Source organism: Podarcis bocagei (genome assembly GCF_964188305.1).
Source record: "Podarcis bocagei genome assembly, chromosome: 9".
Classification (NCBI taxonomy): Eukaryota; Metazoa; Chordata; class Lepidosauria; order Squamata; family Lacertidae; genus Podarcis; species Podarcis bocagei.
The window spans coordinates 75,077,243-75,100,059 of NC_138134.1; the positions used below are offsets into that span (position 1 = coordinate 75,077,243).

Consider the following 22,817-nt stretch of genomic DNA (forward strand, 5'->3'; position numbering starts at 1 on the left):
GATGTGGTTGGATGAAGGCCGGAGGCATCGATAAGATAGCCCAGGAACTCTACCTGTGGAACGGCAATCAGGCACTTCTCCCTCTTTACCTTGAGCCCGGCCTCCTGGAACCTGGTCAGCACGGCACGGAGGCGCTCGAACAGCTGCTGGTGTGAGTCTGCAGACACCAAGACGTCATCAAAATATGGTACCACGCCCGGAAGCCCTTGCAGGAGACGCTCCATAAGGCTTTGGAAGATGCCAGGAGCCACACTCACCCCGAACTGCAACCGGCGGCAACGGAATGCCCCCCGGTGGGTGACGATCATCTGGGCTTCAGCAGTGGCATCATCGACTGGCAGTTGTTGATAGGCTTGGGCAAGGTCCAGCTTAGCGAAGACCTTACCCTCACCCAGGGAATGCAGCAGGTGTTGGACAACAGGAACCGGATAAGCGTGCTGCTGAAGTGCCTTGTTGATTGTGCACTTGTAGTCAGCGCAGATTCTCACCGACCCATCTGGCTTGACAGGCGTGACGATGGGGGTTTCCCACTTTGCGTGGTCAACGGGCTCCAAAACTCCTTGGGCGATCAGTTTGTCCAGTTGTTCGTCCACCTTAGCCTTGAGAGCAAAGGGAACCCGGCGTGGCTTAAGCTTGATGGGGGCGACTTGTGGATCCAGGCTAAAGGAGATGGGCGTACCAGTATATTGTCCCAAGGTGCCGTCAAAAACCTCGGCAAAGTCTTTGACCAGACCCTCAGTCTCTGCGTTAGAGATGCAGTTGATGCCGGTGACTTCCAGGCCGAGGGCATCAAACCAGTCTAGCCCTAGGAGGCTTGGCCGCTGACCTTCGACCACCACCAACCGGAGCAGGCCCGAAAAATCCTTGAAGGCGATCCCGAACCGGCCAACGCCTACCACGGGAATGTCGTTTCCCTGGTAGTCTCTCAGGTGTACGCGGTGAGAGTCGAGTTGCCTTTTGGATACTCTGCGTACCAGTCTTTTGATGGTGCTCCATGACACGACGGACAGGGCAGACCCGGTGTCGATCTCCATGTCACATGGAGCTCCTTCAATGAGCACCGTGACGTTCAGCTTGCGTCGCGTAGACGAGTCGGTTTGGCCAATCGTGGTTCCAGACGAGCAGCGGCAGTTGGTGAGAGCGAAACAACTTTCCTTGGCAGACTGGAGTGAAGACTTGGACTTGCGAGTCGATGAAGGGGGGGTGTCAGACGGAGCCGATCGGCAGACCTTAGCAATGTGGCCCCTTCTGTAACACCTCCTACAGATGGCGTCTCTGAATCGACACTTGGCACGGGAATGGTCGCCTCCGCAGCCAGCACATTCCGGTTGGCCCTTGGACTTCTGTTGGAGCTTCCTGCGCTCCCGCTTTGTCTGGTGCACGTCATCGTCTTCACTGGAGGATGCCTCATCACTGCTGGCCTCTTCATGATGCACCGGAACTGGCCCCCTAGCAAGACGCGGACTGCTGGACTTGCGGATCTCCTGGGCGGAGCGTTCAGCAGCTTCTGAGGCCACAGCCTCCTCAATGGCTTTCTGTAGCGTGAGGTCTGGCTTGGCTAGGAGACGCCGTTGCAGATGGATGTCCCGGACCCCGCAGACGATTCGATCCATCAGGGCATCGTCTAAGTCTCGGAACTCACAGTGCATTGCAGCCTGTCGCAGGGCGGTGGCGTAGTTGTTGATTGACTCCCCCTCTGCCTGGTTCCGGTGGTAGAACGCATGGCGGGCAGCAATCTTGGACGGCTTTAGTGCGTAGTGGTTGCGGAGCTTCTCTTGGATCGTGTCCCATGGTGTCGCCTGGACTGCTTCAGGCGCAACCAATGCTCGGGCCGTCTCAAACACCTCAGGCCCACAGAGGCTGAGGAATAGGCCCCGCTTCCGATCCACTGATACTGCTGTCAGCTCGTTGGCTTGGAGGTAGCAGTCGAACCGAGCGAGGTAGGAGTCCCATGACTCAGAGGCTGGCGCAAACGGCGGTAGAGGCACGAGTGAAGCCATGATTCCGATGCCGGCGTGAAGGGCGATGGATGGAACACAGTGCTCTAGCCAGAACAGTCAGCTCTGAATTGGTTCTGCCCAGTGATTTCGCTCAGTGATTTCGCTCAGTTCAGAGACTGGCCGCATCTGGCTGTGCTCTGATGTCCATCTATCCCATCCTCGTCGCCAGTGTTAAGTAGTGGGTTGACATAGCAGCCGGCACAGCGATTTCTTCAAGTAGCTCTTTATTAAGATAAGCTGGAATAGAACTGACTGCGAACAGCTCAGTCGGCCTGTATTTATAGGCAGCCGGCTGTCAACATTGTAACCACAACAGCCCAGAGTTCCCGCCTAAACTAACTGCCGCGGACCTGAGTGAAAACTATCTACAGACCTGAGTGAAAACTATATACAGTATCCCCCTGTTGGCCCAGGGTGAACTACACTACATAACACTTTTTACATGTTATAACGCAGGGCTGCCTCTGAAGGCGGTTTGGAAACTTTGGAAAGCAGGTGCAGAATTCGACAGCCGGGGCAAGACGGTTTGAGCATCTTACATTTATCCTGGTCCAACTGCACTGGCTACCAATTAGTTTCCGGGCCCAATTCAAAGTGTTGGTTTTGACCTATTAAGCCTTAAACGGCTCAGGACTAAAATCTCTCCCCCCCCCATTAACGAATCCAGACCCTGACATCATCCTCTGAGGCCCTTCTTCGTGTGCCCCCTCCTTGAGAGGTCTAGAGGGTGGCAACACGAGAACAGGGCCTTATCTGCAGTGGCTCCCCGTTTGTGGTATGCTCTCCCCAGGGAGGTTTGGCTGGCACCTTCATTATACAACTTTAGGCTCCAGGTGAAAAATGTCTTTCTTCAACCATGCTAACGCCCTTTTAAATGTGTTGAGGAAGTCGGGGATTATTGGGTTGTCTTTGTTATTATTTTTATGATGCATTTTGTGGTTTTTTATGCTGTAATTTTGTGTTGTGAAGTGCCCAGAGATCTACAGGTATAGGGCAGTATACACTTTTTTAATAACAACAATAACTTTCCCCAATTAAGGTATGTCCTCAGCTCAAACATACTAGGTGAGACTCACCATAGCATGTGTGGCTGTTGGCTCACTCAACTGGGCTTCTCCTTCCTCGCTTCTCCTGTTGTCCTTTAAGGTAAATGTAAAGGGACCCCTGACCATTAGGTCCAGTCGTGGCTGACTCTGGGGTTGCGGTGCTCCTCTCGCTTTACTGGCCGAGGGAGCTGGCGTTTGTCTGCAGTTTTTCCGGGTTATGTGGCTAGCATGACCAAGCTGCTTCTGGCGAACCAGAGCAGCGCATGGGAACGCCGCTTACCTTCCCGCTGGAGCGGTACCTATTTATCTACTTGTATTTTGACATGCTTTTGAACTGTTAGGTTGGCAGGAGCAGGGACCAAGCAACAGGAGCTCACCCCGTCGTGGGGATTCGAACCACCAACCTTCTGATCGGCAAGCCCTAGGTTCTGTGGTTTAACCCACAGTGCCACCCACGTCCTCTAGGCACCCTCAAAATCTGCTCTGGTGAGTTGGGGGAGCCCTTGACATGGGGGGGGAGGGCGGACACAGAGGCAGCTGAAGGGGGCCAAGGGAAACTGGAAGTCCTGTTGCAGAAGCCTGTGGAAATCACCTAGGGCTGGGCGATATATCATCCAAAACCGGTTTGAAGTCCATATTGTGATATCGGTTTCATAATTATTGACCTGGCAATATACTGCGAATCATGATGTGTGTGCTATGCAAATATCAGTGTGGGGGAAAAGCCAGCCAGTGCCTCTACATAGCTCCATCCTTATTTCAGACTAGAGCTGGGGAGGCCTGAAAAAACCCTGGAAAATTGGGGGGGGGAGTATTTTCCCCCAAAGCTGTTTTTTTTCCTGGAAAAATGGGGGGGGGTTGAGTTTGATATAGTTTGAATATTCCACACACTTTCCCCCCAATTTTCCAGGAAAAAAGTTTTGGAAAAAAACAAAAAAAATGGGGTCCCCCCATTTTTATGCTTTCCCCCCAGTCCTTCCCATCTCTATTTCAGACATTGTGATATATTGGCGTATCACAATGTTTAGCTGGTGATATATCATTATATTGAAAGCCAGATATATCGCCCAGTCCTAATGTCACCCACTGCTTTTCAAGGAGAGTTCACCTTCAGCGGTTGAGCAGCCCAGGCTTGGAGATGCAAATGAATCGTGGTACATACATGTTATAAACTACGCTCCTGGCCTTGCATACAAATGGGATTTTGCTGTTTGCTATAGCAGTGACCATTTCAGAAAAGGCAGAAAAATGGCTGGGTTTTAAGGTGGACACTAGGCAGCATGCTCAGCCCGAGCAAAGCCTGCCTGTCTGGCAAACGTCCTCAAATGAGGTATGGAGGAACACTAATAGGACAACAGGGAGCATCTATTCGCAGGCAGGGATGCATCATTGAACTCTCTCCCACTGAACATTCGCAACTAATGGATGCCATGGAGGGCAGCAATGAAAAGGCAACACAAATGTCCTTATTGAAGGTTGCTTGGGAGAATTCCACTCAATAATAATAATAATAATAATAATAATAATAATAATAATAATAATTTATTATTTATACCCCACCCATCTGGCTGGGTTTCCCCAGCCACTCTGGGCGGCTTCCAACAGAATATTAAACTACAAAACCTATTAAACATTCAAAGCTTCCCTAAACAAGGCTGCCTTCAGATGTCTTCTAAAAGTCTGGTAGTTGTTTTTCTCTTCAACATCTGATGGAAGGTGTTCCACAGGGCGGGTGCCACTACCAAGAAGGCCCTCTGCCTGGTTCCCTGTAACCTCATTTCTCGCAGCGAGGGAACCACCAGAAGGCCCTCGGTGCTGGACCTCAGTGTCCGGGCAGAACAATGGGGGTGGAGACGTTCCTTCAGGTATATTGGACCGAGGCCGTTTAGGGCTTTAAAGGTCAACACCAACACTTTGAATTGTGCTCGGAAATGTACTGGGAGCCAGTGTAGGTCTTTTAAGACCTACTCTCTAGGAAGACCTACACTCTAGAAAGCCTACTCCTCCAAATGTGCTTTAACTACAATGGCTGGGGGTACAAAGGGGTGTATCTCTCCAGAGTCACCTGCTCTGATTATGGAAGGTGTCAGGTTCCACCACCATTTCCATCACCAATTAAAAAGAAAAACAAGTCAGCTGGCCGGAAAAGACCAAGGCGTCAGATCTTGGACAACAGCTACCAGTCTTGGGAGAGGACAATGGTGGCAAGACCAATCAGTGGCCTTAGCTGCCGCTGAAAGGCAACTTCTTATGTTCATATGTTATTGTGTTTGACAGAATAGTGATTGTAAAGTTTGTTTCTTAGTGCTTTTGTGATTATCATGAGCCGCTTTGAGCTCTACATTTGTTGTTGGAAAAGAATATTAAATAAAATCTAACTAGGTTGGAGGGGAAGAGGGATTTAAATAAGGTGTGTACTTACATTGGGACAGGTGTGTTCTAGCAGCAGGACCTTTTTAGTGGTTGGCCCTATATTTATGGAAGGTCCTCTCCCAGGAAGTATGGTCCCCCATCACCGGCGACTTTTAAAAGAACGCTAAAGACATCCTCTTTTCAATCTGCTTGTGATTATGTCTTTAATGAAGTTGTGTCACTCAACTGAAGGGGAATGATGTAGATTTTAATTTATATTTTTTAATGCATATTTATTTTGCACACTGCCTTGGGAGGGCAATTCCACTGAAAGGCGGCTTGTGAATTAGCAATAAAATAAACACTTTCCCTTGTGTAAAAAAACACCCCACAAGATTTGAAAGCCCAAAGGAGATCAGCAACTTCTGACCATCATTTTTATTAAGGCTTATTATTTCCCCCCGCTGCTATAGCCACTCCTCCTCTCCAGTTGCACAACAGAAATCAAGAGTGACAATAGATGTGTGTGTGCTTGCGTTTGTGTGTAAACACGCTGACTTTTTATACAGACTGCACAACTAATGAAAATGGCCACCGTCACCGTTCAAGGGTCTCATATGGAGAGTTACTTGGTTTTTGGAAGAGGAAACCTAGTTTCTGCAAGCTTCCCCCCCCCCAAGGTCGGATGTCAAATTAAGTGGCAGGCGCCACATCAGGTAGGCTTTCCTTAACCACCTACTTTCCTTTCTATAACCAAAAAAGCGCTATCGACCAGAAGGCAGGGGAAATGAGGAACAAGAAGCCGCAGAGGCCTGAGCCCCCTGGAAAGTAGCAAAATAATGGAGCACAGTTAGATGGACACACCACTTTATATACAAATGACCTTTTTAAATTAGAGAAGCATATGGCTTTATTATCCTTTGATCGCTTTAGCTCTGGCACAATGCGCAATGCTGTAGCTGCATCAAGATTCTCTCCAAAGGCAGCAAGTCCTCTTCAGAACCTTGCAGTTTCCTTTTGCAAGGTCTCCCATCCTGGCACGACTCAAAGGAGATGGGGGGAAGCGTGTGGAACAGCCACGGGTCTCCTCTGCTCCTTGGTTCCCCCCCAACAGCTCACTTTTGTGGTTTTTTTCATCCAAATTCCAGAGAAAGCGTCGTGAGAACGGTGTCAGAAGTGGACCCTCAGGATGTCGTGCGTGGCAACCAGCCTCTTGCAACTCATGCACAGTATCGATAAGGACTTCTGCTTCTCGGCCAGGCAAGAGCGGCACACCAGGTGGCCGCAAGGTAGCTGGTAAACGGGCTCCGTTTTGAAGTACACGGAGAAGGTCCGGGAGCAGGAAGAACACCCTTGGGCCGAGTCACTCCTACTGTGCTCTGCAAAAAATCAAAGGAGGAAGAAGCACACGTTAGTGCCCTTGGGGTCTCCCGGTCAGCGATACAAGCCCAAATAATGGAAATTCCCACTCACTGTTGGAAAAACGCCCTGGGGGCGAGCATGCAAGCCCCCAGAACTTCGAGCATCCTCCAGTATGCGCAGCTCTGGAGAAAGCATTCTCCCCTCATCTCCAGTGTGCTCAGCAACATAAACCACCTGGTATTATGCACACTAATCTTCTAGCTTACACAGCAAGAAGCTTGAAGCATCGTAGAGCTAATCTACTATTTACCGTATTTTTCGCTCTATAAGACACACCTAGTTTTTGGAGGAGGAAAACAAGAAAAAAAAATATTCTGCATCTCAGAAGCCAGAACAACAAGAGGGATCGCTGTGCAGCGAAAGCAGCAATCCCTCTTGCTGTTCTGGCTTCTGGGATAGCTGCGCAGCCTGCATTCACCCCATAAGACGCACACACATTTCCCCTTACTTTTTAGGTAAGGGTAAAAGTGAGTCTTATAGAGCAGTGTTTCCCAACCACTGTTCCGCGGCACACTAGTGTGCCGCGAGATGTTGCCTGGTGTGCCGCGGGAAAAATTAAAAAATTCGAAAGATTTTTTTTTAAAAAAAAAGTCAAATTTTCGATTGGGGCGCCGTCACTAGATGACCCCTGGGGTTCCCTCCCTCCCTCCTGCTCTGCGCCTCCCTCCTCCTCCTCCGGGGAGGCCCTTCCTGGCTCTCGGTCAAGGCTTGGCGGCTGCCACTCACTCACTCGCTCGCCCACCCGTCCCTCCATCCCTGCACCCGGCCTCTCCCCCTCCGTCCCCGGCGCGGGGGCTGCCAGGATCCGTAGTCCCCTCGCCCTTGGGCTCCGCGCCCGCGCGGGGTGCGCAAACTATGTTTCCCAGCGTGGCCTGGCGGGCCGGGCGTTTTGTTTGAAGCGCTCTTCTCCCGGCCATGGAATGAGCGCAGCGGCGGCGGCCGGGCGGGCAGGGGCTCTTCCGCGCAGACCCCGCGCAGCCTGCCTGCGCCCCCGCGGAGATCGGGCAGCAGGATGGAGCCCGGGGATCCCCGTGGAGGCGGAGCGGCGGAGGCGGAGGCTGCCCCCCAGGTAGGGCTGCGTCGGGGGGGTGGTGGTTTATTTTTGCAATGCTGCATCCGCGCCGGAGGGGACGCATCGGACCGCGGGGAGACCCCTTGGCGGGCGTGCAAGGCAATGCATGCGTGCAGGCGTTGCATGGAGTGCAGTGCAATGCAATGCAATGACAACGCGGCGCCCTGCATGCATGCAACTTCCACCGGCGCTCCGGACTTGGCAGGTGAGGGGGGTCCCCAGTGGGCAGCAGAGAGAGCCGGGAGGGCGAAGGGGAGACAGGGGGGAGCAGCGCTGCTCCCCGAGCCGAGCCCGGGGGGAAACTTCGGCGTCGTTGCGCCGGGTGTTGGAAGCGGAGGCTGGCGGGGGCCCCTCACCTGCAAAACCTGGTCGCCTCTCATATATTTCGTGCATTGCATTCATCGCCCGCTTTCTCCTCCAAGGAGCTCCCGGGGGCGTGCGTGGTTCTCCCCGTGTTATCCTCGCAACAACAGCCCTGCGAGGTGGGTCAGGCGAGTGGCCCAAGGGAGCACCCAGGGATTGTCCTGGCCAGGTGGGGTGATTTGAACCCTGCTCTCTGCCCGGTCTTCGTCCTCATTTAGCCCCCACATGTGCATGACTGTGCATGACTGAGGTTTTCCCCCCTCGTCTTGGCTATGGTGTGAGTCTGTGCTGTTAATTAATGGGGTTCTGCCTTCGGAGAAGATGAGCCAGCCCTCAAGGAGGTGATTATGTAATTTGCTAGCAATTCATGTCCCTCCCAGCGTGACGCTGCGCGCTGACGTCACGGGGCTGTAATGGTGGTGTGCCTCGAGATTTTTTTCATGAAACAAGTGTGCCTTTGCCCAAAAAAGGTTGGGAAACACTGTTATAGAGCAAAAAATAGGGTATTTACACACTATGCACAGACAAAGGCATAATGGCGTCTGTTCTCTCCAACTCGGAGAGAATAAACAGGACAAGTAAAACTGAAAGTACATTACAGTGGAAGCTCGGGTCGCGAACGTGATCCGTGCGGGATGCACGTTCGCAACCCGCAGTGGCACATCTGCGCACGCGCGGGTTGCGATTCCACAATTCTGCGCATGCATGACCACCAAAACCCGGAAGTAATCTGTTCCGGAACTTCCAGGTTTTGGCGGATGCGTAACCCGAAAAAGCACAACCGGAAGTGGCTGTAACCTGAGGTATGACTTTACAGCGGAAGAAATAAGACTGTCTTCCATTTCTCACGCTCTTCTCAGACAGGCGTGTGATTTATAAGAATCTCATCTGCAGCATCGGACTGCATGAAATACCAACACTCACTGCAGACACCACCAAGTAGAAGCCTAAGCACCTTTTGCAAGCCCTTGGAACTCTGGTCAACATGAGTCGGGAAAGGGTGGGTAAGTTTGATGGAATATTATGCATTATTGTTACTGCATTTATATTCCCCCTTTTACTCCGGGGAGCTCAAAGATGGCATACATAGTCCCCCCCCCCCTTCTCACTCCATCCCAACCAACAACCCTGTGACGTAGGTTAGGCTGAGAGGCAGTGGCAGGCCCAAGGCGACCCAGCAAACTTCAGCACAGAGTGGGGATTCAAACCCTGATCTCTCCCAGGCTCTAAACACTACACCACCAGTCTGTTTTGCTATGGTCACCAGCCTCTGCGATGGAGGAAACTATCATCTCTGAACATAGCCTGACTCTTCTGAGACATGCACTCAGAACATAGGATCTGTATATATCAAGGAGAATGTCAACATGCATATTAGATAATAAAACCACTCAGAGGATTGATTGTTTCCCTGCCCTCCAAACTGAGAAGAACCTCCGAGGTCACCATTTTCTGGTTACCTTCCTTTAAATATATAAACATTACTTAAGGTCCCGCCCATTTGACCGCAAGTGCTCAGCAAATCTGCACAAGTGAATAAGCCAAATCTGCTTCCTGTCTTTTAAGGCACGCTCATCTTGCAGAGCACACATATCCTGGGTGGATGAGGTCCAGGGCTTCCTCTAACGGCTCTCTGATGCGGCTTCTCTTGGCAGGAGAAACACCACAACGCTGTGGAATTCATGGCCACAAGACGTGGCTGCGGCCACAATCTTGAGATGTTTCGCTCCTTCTCTCATAATACTAGAACTCAAGAACATCCCGTGCAGCAGAAAGTTGGAAGGTTCAGGACAGGCAAAAGGAAGTTCTTCTTCCTGCAGTGTGTGGTTAAACTCACACCTGCAAGAGTGATGGCCACCAATCTAGATGGCTTTAAACGATTAGGCAAATTCATGAAGGGCTACCAATGGCTACTAGCCAGGAGGGCTATGTTCTACCTCCACGGCTGGAGGCAGCCAAGCTACAGGGAACCAGGCAGAGGGCCTTCTCGGTAGTGGCGCCCGCCCTGTGGAACGCCCTTCCAGCAGATGTCAAAGCGATAAACAACTACCTGACATTCAGAAGACATCTTAAGGCAGCCCTGTTCAGGGAAGTTTTTAACGTGTGATATTTTACTGTATTTTTGGCCTTATGGAAGCCGCCCAGAGTGGCTGGGGAGGCCCAGCCAGATGGGCGGGGTATAAATAATAATTATTATTATTATTATTATTATTATTATTATTATTATTATTATATGCTTCTGAATATCACTAGAAAAATGCAACCTGTGCTGCTGATAGAAGTAGTGCGACTCATGCAACACGTTGGCGATTAATATACAGAACAATAATCATACATACTTTATCAACCTTCTGAGAAAAATACAAAACATTAAACAAAGCCACAAAAACTTGCAAACTCCCCAGCCTAAAATGAACTTATAATGTCTTGGTTTCAATAGATGTTTCAAATGCTTAACTCAGTCTTTTAGATAAGTTCATGAAGACACCAACAAAAGGTAAGTTCGGTGTTATTCACAATACCGAGAGATGCTAGTGGAGTTGTAGATAGATGTTAATAAAGTTGTAGACAATGAAGCTGCAGACGGCAGGGTGGGGGCGTTTTGCACCTGTTTTGCCCTGGCAGTCCAAGTAATCAAGAGGCCGCTGTTTGCCCCCATTGGGGCCCTTTAACTGGGGCTTGCAGGTAGCACACTCCCAAGATAGTTTTCCAGGCTTCTTCAGTGGTCTAATATCAAAGTCCTGGTACATATATTGATATTCAATCTTACAGAGAATACTCTTTCTTGGCTTAAGCTTAAGAGACTGATTTGCTTAGCCATACGTATCAATATACGTCTCAAGACTTTGAGACTTTGATAAAGTATGTATAATTGTTGTTCTGTATATTAATTGTCAACGTGTTGCATGCTTCTGAATATCAGCTGCTGGAAACTACAGGAGGCGAGAGGGCTGCTTTTGTGCTTAAATCCTGCTTGCCGGTTTCCCACAAGCAACTGTGTGGCCACCTTGAAGACCAGATGCTGGACTAGGAGTGCCATTGGCCTGATCCAGGAGGCTCTCCTTGCGTTCTTATGAAGCGATCACTTTCAGGCAGCATTTGAAGTTAGACCTGGGGCTGCAAGTTGCCCACCTATGCAATCCACGTCTAGCTAGGCTGCTGGGCAGCCGAGGGCTCTTTCTCACGCAGCAAGCATTAGGAGCGCTTTGCAAACCTTGCCTCCCACCACCCCTTTCCGAAAGAGGAAGGCAAGAACCGCCGTTCCCCAGGCCAGCAACCCTGCAGTGTCACGCTGCCTCTTTACCGTGTCCACTGCTCGCGTTCCACGGGCCAGGGCAGCCGCCGCCGGTGTGTGGTTGCTGCTGGCCTTTCGTCAAGCTAGCTGTGAACAGCGGCATGGAGCTGAGCGCCGAGTTCAAGGCGCTATCTAAACTGTCCGAAAGCCTCTGTTCGTGAGAAAGCAGATCTGCGGAGAGATTAGCAAAATCCACATCATCATCATCTGGAAATAGTCACTCTGGATTTACAAAGGGAGCAGGCAGCAAAACAATGGGCAATTCAGTCTTTCATGCTGTGCTGCAATAAAAAAATTAAAAAGCAAGTTTAAAAAATAAAAAGGAAGGATTCCAGTACTTGTCTTCCTAGGATCCAGTGTTCTCTGTCTGCTAGCGCAGGGGGTCGATAAAAGGAGTTGCGCAGCAGAGGAGTCAAGGCAGAGACTCTCATCTGAATCCCCTCCTCTCCACCCTTCCAAACACATGTTCAATTAATGTTTTAAATCCTAATTAAGCATGTGGTCGACCAACACCCAACACCCCTTTTTGACAGCCCTGGATCACTCTGGGTGGAGCTGTCCCAGGTCAGTACAGGCTGCCTTGACCCACTCAAGGAAAATCGCACATCAACCTGACCTATGTCCGGAGGTTGCGCACAGCCTAGCGATAAGGGGGGGAATGGGATGGACTCCTTATGAAGAAAAGAGTAATCACTTGTAATCAAGAAGCAGTGGAGGGAAGAGGGGAAAGTAAATAGATTTGGCAGAAAGTAACTGACTTGCCACTGCTCGAATGTGGCAACAAACTATGACTGTGGCATATCACGAAGCTAACAAGCCGCTGTGAGCTTTCGGTTGACGGACTTCCTCCTCTTCCTTGAGGCCAGAAGCTGAATAAAAAACAATAACCGCAGCTTGCTGTATCATCCAAGCCCAACCTTAACTCGACCTTAACTACGGCTAGCTTGAAACAAGCCAACTTCAAACGGAAGTTCAAGATGCTGGCTTGTTTGACCACAACTCTAGCGATTTTTCATTAAGGAAGGGTGAAAGCTTCTCAACAGCTCCTTGCAGCTGAGTTGGAGGGTGTCAATGGGCACAAACCCAAGTCTTGTTGATTTGAAACAGGAAGAAGAAGCCTGAAGACCATGAAGTTGTAATGAGCTTTGTGGCAAAATCACAAAGTTATTTATGCATGTTTTAAAAAACAAATTCTGAAAATGAAGCTAATCCTTTTTCTTTTTTTTAAAAAGGAGGATACACATTTAAAAGGAGGATACTCATCTCTGAAACCAATGCATTTTTCCCAGGGGGTACTCAAGTGTGCACAGTACTGGCATCCTTTTTCGTTGTTGTTAAATAGTGCAGAACTGCAACAACTTGATGTACTGGCACCTATTTTTCTAGAAAAAAAGCACTGTCTGAAACCGTATTATTTTGGAAAGATGAGGGCACATCCAGACTGTCATTCTTTCCGAGTGGGATCCAATCACACGCCAGCAAATTTAGGGCATGAAATTGTACCTAATTAGTGCTCTTGGGCAACAAACCACCCCAAAATTGGACTTTTTGTAGTAAGGAAAGTGACAGGAAAAGGAACTGCAAAGTGTGAGATGACGTTTATTTTGCGTGGAAGGGAATTTGGGTCGACTTTAGAAAAAAGGATTTAAGAATGAGTACTGAGGTATAAATTTTGAGGTCTATAAGGTAAAATTGGTATTTTAAAATGAATTACCGTATTTTTCGCTCTATAACACGCACCAGACCATAACACGCACGTAATTTTTAGAGGAGGAAAACAAGAAAAAAAATATTCTAAACGAAACAGTGGATGTATGATTTTTGTGGTTCATGCTGTGGCCACAGACATGTGATCTGATGGTGAGTTTGGGGAGCCCAATGCAAAAATCCTGAGGATCCATGTGGATCCATGCTTTGTAACCACGTTTTTGCACCACTGCAGCCCGAGGCAACAGTGGGTGCGTGATTTTTTTGGTGCAAGCTGTAGCCATGGACATGCTATGTGATCTGATAGTGAATTTGGGGTGACCCAGTGCAAAAATCCTGAGGATCCATGTGGATCCGTGCTTTGTAACAACGTTTTAAGTGGGGAGGGAAGGAAAAGCACTCAAGGGACAAGGATGTGTAAGTGGCTCCTCTCCTTTCCCGCTTTGCTCCTTTAAAGCAAGCAGGCTCTCTGTCCCTCTCCCCCCCCCCCCACTCAGCGGCTCTTCTCCCGCTTTGCTGTTTCAAAGCGAGTCACGGAGGAGGGAAGGAAGGGGAACCATGGATCCTCTGCTCACGACTGCAGCAGATCCCCCCACCATCCGTAGGCATTCGCTCCATAACAAGCACAGACATTTCCCCTTACTTTCTAGGAGGAAAAAAGTGAGTGTTATGGTGCAAAAAATACGGTAAGTATAAAAAGGTTAAAAATTGGGGACAAGAACTTGTTGAATTTACAATTTGAATTGGAATATAAGAAGGGGAGGTGCGGGGAAGTCAGGGAAATATAGAAAATAAGGATTTTAAACTGTATATGTTTTTAATTTTTCTTTTTGTTTTTTCTTTTTGGCTTTTTAAAATGGAAAATTCTTAATAAATATCTATAAAAAAAAAAGAGATGACGTTTATTTTGATGCAAGGTCCTCTCCCCACCATGCAAACAAATCAACAACAAACACGATTGTCTGGGTGGGATGGTAAACAGAAAGGCAGGAGGCAATCCACAAGCTGACAGAGATGGCCAAAGCTGGGCAATAGAAAACCTGGGGTGGAATACAGCATTTTTACCTCCTGACCACTATAGGGACAAAAATGCTAAAATATTCGGTGGAGACTGCCCCGTTTTGCTTCTTATCTTTGAAACAATGGAGTCTAAAGACTCTTTTAGAGAGGTTCTCAGATACTTTTAAGATCAGAATTCCCTATTGCCCAGTGGAGACGTGCAGAATGAACAGGCCTGGAAATATCAAGGCTCAAACAAAACAGAAAAGGAGGCAAACAGTAATGGAGGTCATAAAATTAACCAGCAAAAGAATGCAGCAGAGCCAAGAGGAAGGATGCATCCAAAACAGAAGACAGCTCCCTGTGAAAATGGCCTGGACATGATGCCACTCTAACTGTCTTACAGCTGCAAGCGACAAAGGCGTAGCTTATTCCTGCTGCAGCAGTGCTTAATTTTCCAATGCTGAAAATGCTCCCATTTTGTTAATTCATTGGTAATAATCTATGGATGCCAACTGCAAATGCAACATTAAGGAAAGCTCAGCTTCAAGGTTTTTAACTGTTATCTGCTAAATTAGATCGCTCTCCAGGGCAGTCTTTGTCAACCTGGCTCCCTCCAGATGTTTATTTATAAAAGCATTTCTGTGCTGCCTTATCATAATGGTGTACAACGTCAACAACTTAAAATGCCATCCCAAAAGATGCAAATGACCATTAAAGTGACTGGTTAATCAATTTAAACAGCTGCACGGTCCCATTGCCAGAAAAATGTTCTCAAGAGATGTTTGAAACTCAAAAGGCAAGCATGCTGGCTGAACCTCACAGCAATATGAGACCAGCAGAACTGCATGCCTGACTCCCTAGGTGAAGCCAGCCAGGCCTGCACAACGCTGGGGACAACAACGCCCCTCTGAATGTTCTTGGTGCTGGCAGGAGCAGATGGGACTTTAAACATCTGGAGAGCAGCAGGTTGGCAAAGGCTGCTCTAAGGAGCCAGAAAATTTCCTGATGCAAACTGAAAATTTATCCATGCAAATTGCCCCATGCAAACTATCCAATAATATAGTTTGCATAGGAAAGTCATTTTCACCATTTCCCACACCACTGCTCCCCATCCACTCGCCGTTCAAAGAGTCACATTATAGACCCGAACAGTCAAATAAAGCTTTTTCTAAAAAATAAAATAAAAGGAAAGGAAAAAAGAGGATTTGAATGAGGCAGCGCCAGCAATCCAGGTTGTTCGCCAACAGACTCCTTCTGCATATTAAGAGAACAGAGGAGTACCTGTTGAGCAGTCCATCTGGGAGGAGTTGGCATCGCAATCGGTTTTCATTTTTTTAGCACGGGACTCAGAGGTAGACGTGGTAACAAGGTTTGTCGTGGGGAAACGGAAGGGCTCCTCCGTGCTGCTGCGTTGGCCGCCCGGCTTCTGCTCTACGAGGTCCATTTTCCTTTTGAGGGAAGACATGGCTATGGAGGAAGCTACCACCGTCCCCGTGGCCTGAGCCCTCCCCAGGAGGCGAGTGCTGGGAATGCTGTGCTGGAGCAGGAAGTGGTCTATCCTCACCTTGAGAGAGGGGTGGGGCAGGGGCTGCGAGTGCTGGCTGAAGGCCACCCCCGTGAAGGGGTCACTGGGCACTCTCCCCCAGGACGCCTCGCTCCGGTTGCACTTCTCCAGCGTGCTCTGATCGATCACTTTGCCCGAGGGCAGCAGCATGGGGAGAGTCATTACCTCCAGGGTGATCGGGTCCAGGAACTCCTCGGGAATGTCTGGGATGGCGTCCATCAACTTCTGCTCCTGGCTGTCCGGGTTGCCAAAGGGCGCCAGGTCGCTCTCCATTGGCGACGGGAGGCCGGCAGCCTGTCCTCCGAAGCCTTGCACGGCCCGCAGCACGTCGTCCACCACCTCGTGGGGGCAGGATTTGGCCGGCTGGCCCCAAACCTCCACTTTCTTGATGCAAGGGAGACCGCCACCAGCCACATGGGTGATGCAGATCTTCAGGTGCGAGACGCAGCTCAGGGAGCTCGGGCCTTTGTTCCACAGGTCCAGAGACGCCGAGCCAGGGAAGGAGAAGAGAGTGTCCATCTGCTGATGGAATGGAAGCCTCGGCCGGAAGCCTCGGTGGCTGAAGGTCACTTTGCTTTGATTCTTCAGCACCGCTTTGCCCACCAGCGTGAAAGCTTCCTTGTCCAATGGGGGCTGAGCATCCAGACCTGAGAAGGGAGAGTCCGAACTGCTCCAAGAGGCTTTGCTGGGTGAGGTAGATGTGAAAATATCCAGCCCAGTGATGTTCTGATAGCCACCGGAGGAGACGTCTATATTAATCCGGAAGATTTCTACGTTGAAGGGGAAAGAGAGAGTCACGTGGACCGGGGGCTTGATGAAGTATTCGCAGCGGAAGCCTCGGTTGCGTTTGGCAAGGTCTTCTGAGACCAGGTTTTCTACTTCGTATCCGTCAGCGGAGATCTACGGGTAGAGAAGAAGAAGAGAAGAAGAGTTTGGATTTGATATCCTGCTTTATGACTACCCGAAGGAATCTCAAAACGGTCAACATTCTCCTTTCCCTTCCTCCCCCACAAGAAACACTCTGTGAGGTGAGTGGGGCTGAGAGACTTCAGAGAAGTGTGACTAGCCCAAGGTCACCCAGCAGCTGCATGTGGAGGAGCGGAGACGTGAACCCGGTTCCCCAGATTACGAGTCTACCACTCTTAACCACTACACCACACTGGCTCTCAAAGAAAAGGACTGACAATCTTTTCCACAGTCTTTGCATGCCACGCCGGCGTAACAACACAGAAAGAGACTGGAATCCTGTAGCAGCAAGAAAAAAGGACTCGCCCTCAATGAAAGCTCCCATGCATTTCAACAGGAGAGTTAAAGCACATGCTTAAAATTCTCCGATTGAAATAACTGGGAGTGGAACATTTAACTTTCTTTACCGCATGCCCCTAATCTCTCCAGATTTTTATCGTGGCTGACTGGCTTGAGTTACACAGACGCATTTTGCACCCCACCGAAAGAAGAAAACGTTAAAGCGGGGGGCATCTGTTTCAAAAGAACCTCTCATCACCCCACTACCTTATTCTAAATCTGCAAGACCCCCTCCTCACAGCCCATCTTAAATATCCCAAGCAGATACACTCGTACAACCTTCTCTTGAAAAGCTGGAGGAGGAAAAGCGTGCAAGGAGCCCTCTTGGATCAGATCAAAGGCCTCTCTGCTCCACCATCCTTCATCCTTCTCCTCACAGTGGCCGATGTCTCCAGGTAGCCCTCAACCTCTGGTGGTGTTCAGAGGAAGACTCTCTCCAAGCCTGAAGGTCCCACCACAGGGGAGCTTTGGTTTTTCCTCCAGTACTAAAACATATGCCTACAAGAGAGTTCAACTGACCAAGCTGTAAAGTAGCAAGGCCACACTGACCTGTCTTGCTAGTACTCTAGTTTCTGATCTTCCATTATGATGTCACTTCCCTGGCCAGTGACTTGCAACAGGAGGCGGTCCAGCCAAATTCATGCTTTTTTTAAGCTCCACCAGAAACAAATACAGTATCTGAGCCAGCTATAGTTGGGTCTATTTCTCCTTCAGGCTTTTGCTGAGCTACTGGTTTTATTAGGGGTGGGGGAACAGCTGTCTGATCATGATTGTAGGGCCAAGGTGGACCTACCAGTCCAAGCCGAAAGTGGCAAGCTGGAAGAATCTAGTTTTTGTTTGCAGGGTGATGCTGGTGCAGTGACAGGATTACAGAACCCAACCACCTGCTGCTTGATTAGGCGGGTTACACTGCACAGAATGATCTGCTGCAGACGTTGACAACCCCAGGTGTCACTAAGTCACATTTTCTCAGAAAGGATATGCATGAGCAGCAGGGGCAGCAGCAGGAAGCCTCCATGCATAAGCAGTGTCAATTTAGTTCTGCAGCCAGCCGCTGAGTCAAAGCACTCCTTGATCTCTAGAATGTTAACTCCTTTGGCCCTGAGATGCTGCGCCAAGTCTGCACCCTCTGCTTTCTTAACCTGGAGCAAGGAGGGTTGTTGGGGGGCGGGGAATACCTTGTTGCAGTGAATTCTTGGCTTGAATTGCGGGAGGCAAACATTTATCACCATCTTTGTGGCTCAAGGTGGAAACCAGCTCCCCAATCTTCAACTTGGCTCTAAAATAAAGCACACAAAAGTTTTTTTTAATAACTAAATAACTAATAACTAAATATCTGTGGTGAACAAGTGATGTGACAGAAATTGCTGCTTTGATAACATTTGTTTTGGTGTTTTGAAGATTGCATTACAGCACAGTAATGTTGTTTTAACAAAGTGATGCCCAGGCCTAAATAGGGCTTTCCAGGCCTTGGAAGATTGACTCACCAAGCCAAGGTTGCAGTCACCGAAACAGAATGTCTAGTTGCCATTTTGGACGGTTCTAAAGTCCTATTTTTCTAATGATGGACTGGCTGTGATTGATTAAACATCTGGCTAGTTCAGAAGACAACCTTGAGCCAGGTTAAGAACTCTGAGAACTTAAAGAGAAGAAAAGTCATTTGATTCAGGGACAGTCCACACACACACACATATATAGGCTTATTTCCGACCTCTTTTTCTTAATGGCTGCTGCTCCTGCTTAGGCTGCACGGAAAAAGCATTTTGGTCCCAGAAATTCATTCTGATTGTGCAGACAAAATATAAGATAGAATTCTACAGGACGTGGTATTAGTGTGTGAAAACAGTCCAGATCCGGTGATCCCCAGGCATCCACTTCCAGATGACATTGTCAGGAGCCACCCAGGCACCCAGGCATCTTCATTTGGTCTCAAGTGGTCGAAAGCAAGGTGCAAAATGTGCCTGGTGCCCTGCTAATTTTGAACACTGCACACCCCTTACTATCCTGGAGCGTTTGGGCAGGTTGGCATGTGTCCTTGGACTCTGTTAACGCCTCTTGCTTGTCTGGATGAAAGACAGAGGTGTGTGTTTGTGTGTGTATATAAAAACCAGCCAACTGTACCATAATATTTACGTTCATTGCTGCAGCCACGACTGTATGTGCCCCCAAACCCAGAAAGGGAATAAGGCTCTTGGAATAAGGTTCCCCCACCCCGGATGTAGTGCATGAAAAACTGATGTAGTTAGCATCCACCGTACTACAATATGGTTACCAGATTTTTTTCAATGAATCCGGGGACCCTTTTTTTTTTTTTTTGGGAAGCTGAGTAGCAACAGGGAGTCAGTAGTGGGGATGGTGAGGCAAAAGACCCTGGGCCCAAGCACACATGTATAGTCTATAAAGCAGTGTTTCCCAACCAGTGTTCCCCGGCACACTAGTGTGCCGTGAGATGTTGGCTGGTGTGCCGTGGGAGGGAGGCGGGCGAGTCGGGTGGTGAGAGGCGGCGGCGGCGAGGATCCGCGTCGAGCCGGGGGCGGCTCCGCGGTGGTGGTGCCGAGCGGCGGGGCAGCGCGTGCAAAAGGGAGGAGCGCAAGACAGCGGAGGAGGAGGCCGGCATGTCCGGGCAGCAGCAGCAACAGCAGCAGCAGCAGCAACTCCCGGCGACGGCTCCTCAAGCCCCGCCGCCGCCCCCTCCTCCGCCCGCTATCGCCGCCACCACCACAACAGCCGCCGCCGCCTCAGTTGCCACCGTCCCTCAGTCCCTCGCTCTGCTGCCTCCTCCCACCCCCAAAGCTTGGAGGTTCCCCGGCAAGGGGGAGGGAAAAAACTTTCACTTTCGTGCGTCCCTCCCGGTGTGACGCTGCGCGCTGACATCACGGGGCTGTAATGGTGGTGTGCCGCGAGATTTTTTTCATTAAACAGGTGTGCCGTTGCCCAAAAAAGGTTGGGAAACACTGCTATAAAGGTGCTAAGCCCTTCTTTCGCACCCTGTGAAACATAAATGCACAGAGTTTTTTTAAAAAACAACAACTGTGCAACGGCTCAGGAAAAATGGCGGGCGCCACAGCAGCAAGCAGCTCCTGAAGCCAGACAGAGCCAACTGCGCTAACAGGCTGGCTCCGGGCTGCTGAGACTGCCGCTGCCACGTTTCCCAGGGACAGATTTGCAAATCTGGGGACATTCCGGGGACAGGATTTGTCCAGAGACAGATGTGCAACTCCACGGATGTCTGGTAACCCTATACTACAGCTCTGCTTCTATCATATCAGCTCAAGCAGGATGGATGAAAAGATGGTCCTTGGATGTGAGAGGAGAACCTGCAGTCACAGCCAGGGTTGATGACCAGCATCCCTCTCCTTGGGAAACAGAAGAGCCAGTGTGGCGTAACGGTTGGAGTGTTGGACTAAGACATGGGAGATCAGGGTTCAAATCCCCAGTCAGCCCCGAAGATCACTGGGTGACCTTGGGCCAATCACAGCCAGAATTCTACAGGACGTGTTGCTGGTGTGTGGAAACAGTCAAGATCCAAGCATGCACCTGCAGATGTTTGAGACGTCAGGCACCATTCCTGGTGCCCAGGCATCTTCCCTTGGTTGCAAGTGGCCGATAGCCAGATGCGAAATGTGCCTGGCTAATTTTGAACACTGCTTTCAGTTTGGTATCCCTTTGAGTTTCGTCAACACCCTCCCTCATTTAACTCAGCAATAACTCCCAATATACATTTAAATGAAAAGGTCTTTGAGACGGATATCTAATCCATGATTACGTTGACACTAAGAAGGCTTGGTTAGTTCCCTCCTCAAGCATGAAGCCTGCCTACTGGCAACATCTTCCGATTCCCTTCAACAAGCAGAATCTTATCTGTTTGGGAAGGGGGAATCCAGGACAGCAAAGGCTGAGTGCTGACAGAAAGGTAGCAGGTCTAGCACAGTAGATCTCAAAGGGTGAGGCAGGAGAGGATGGCAAGCACAGTGGGAAGATTCAAGGACAATCAAAGAAACATTTAAACACTTTAGTGTAGTTTGGTTCACTGGCTGTCGTGCAGAAGTTTTAGATTGGGTATTGGAACTGAAGAACAAATTAAGAGTTTTTGGAACAAGAAGGGAACCCTTTGTAGCACCAACTGAATGAAAAGGACTGGTGTGCAAGGCTGGCGTACTTGGTCAATATCTTTACTCAGCTGAATGAGCTCAATGCCAGTATGCAAGCCCACAATGACAATATCCTTGCAGCTACAGACAAAACAAGCTGCATTAAAAAAAAAAAAAGCTTCAGCAACATACCCTGAAAATGTTCCCGCAGGTAAAAAGACAATGAATTACATGGCCTCGTACAGGAACATCTTGCAAGAAAAGATTGACCATTACTTCCCATCATCTGCAGAAAATTTAGACGGGGTTAGAGACACCTTTGCAAATTGCAGCTGTTCAGGACTGACATTGAATGAGGAGGAAATGGCCTGCATTTTAAGTGTTTGTACCTTGAAAATGAAACACAGGAGTATGCTACTGGACTCTTTTTGGATATACAGCCAGAAACCATATCCACACCTCTCTTCAAGAGCATGGGCTATTGTTCTGCAGTTCTCCATGACATATTGTTGTGAACAGGGATATGACAAGTAAAGAAAGATCGGAAAAGAGAAAGGCTTCTTTGTGTTGATGAGATGAGTGTCTGTCTCAAATTAGACCTAATATGAATGAGATTACCTGGCAAAAACAATCTCACACCTCTCACTGAGTTTGTATACCTGCTTAATGAACATATGTAAAAGGCTCATTTATAATTATATTTTGGAAATGATTCACATTCTTATTTAGCTGGATTGTTTTATACTTTCTGGATGTCCCATGATCGTATTATAAAGCAGTTGTGTTCTATGTTATGAATCAGGCACTGGTAGTTGTTGTTTCTTTTTTGTTTTCCAATGTATTTATTATCAACTAAAAAATTGGTGTGGCGCAAGGAAATTTTTATTCTGAAGATGTGGCCCAGAGAAAAAAGTTTTGAGAACCACTGGTCTAGCAGGATGCAAGGGCTGCTACAGTCAGCTTCATGTTGTCATGGAAGGCCAAAACTAGATTTTATTCTACTTGTGCTGTCATAAATTCCCACCCCTCACTTAGCCAATGGGAGCATCTCCCCTGGCCCCCAAAGTGGTGGAATTTTCGTGGGGATCTCATCTGGGAAGGGAATGGTTAGAGTGACCTTGCCTCCCTGGCCACTGCACTCCCGGTGAACAATGCTCCTTCACTCACACCATTATTAAAAAGAAATAAAAGCTGTGCGTATTGAAGAGCTGACCAAAGACCCAGCTAGTCCAGCTGTTCTCACAGCAGCCAGCCAGATGCCTGCAGGAAGCCAGCAGGCAGGTTCCTAGCCACACAGTTAAGAATGATGTCTACTTTGACTCCGAGTGCTGCAGCAAGGAGCGTCTCCTAAAGGTTTTCCAAGGAAGGTATCCCAGAAATCTAACAAGTTGAGGTCATGCAGCAGGTGTTGCTTGTACCGTCCTATTGCAGGAGCGATGATGGCTGAGGAAAGGTCCCTAAGGTGGGAATGCAGAAGCAGGTATAGAGATGGAAAGGCATTCATTCCACTAGCCCACAGATGAGATGCTTTGAGGGGAACAGGGTGGTGCAACAAGCCTTTCCTCTCCATTATAAGGCTCCCCAAAAGGACCCTTGCT

General features: G+C 49.1%; 1 protein-coding gene across 4 annotated transcripts in view; it reads right to left on the reverse strand.

Moving 5' to 3' along the window:
* Window positions 1-6,432: 6,432 nt before the first annotated feature.
* Window positions 6,433-22,817, reverse strand: part of LOC308594182 (RING finger protein 37-like) — a 29,455-nt gene continuing 13,070 nt past the window's right edge. For 2 of the 4 annotated variants that reach the window (XM_081207026.1, XM_081207024.1), the window contains 4 exons: window positions 18,307-18,407; window positions 15,541-16,723; window positions 11,560-11,721; window positions 6,433-6,777 (listed from right to left, as the gene is read on the reverse strand). In XM_081207026.1, coding sequence (XP_081063152.1) covers window positions 6,569-6,777; window positions 11,560-11,721; window positions 15,541-16,723; window positions 18,307-18,360 — 1,608 coding nt within the window. In that variant the 5' untranslated portion in view covers window positions 18,361-18,407 and the 3' untranslated portion in view covers window positions 6,433-6,568. Of the gene's footprint in view, window positions 6,778-11,559; window positions 11,722-15,540; window positions 16,724-18,306; window positions 18,408-21,411; window positions 21,506-22,817 lie in introns of all 4 variants that reach the window. The other 2 variants (XM_081207025.1, XM_081207027.1) reach the window with 2 other exon arrangements.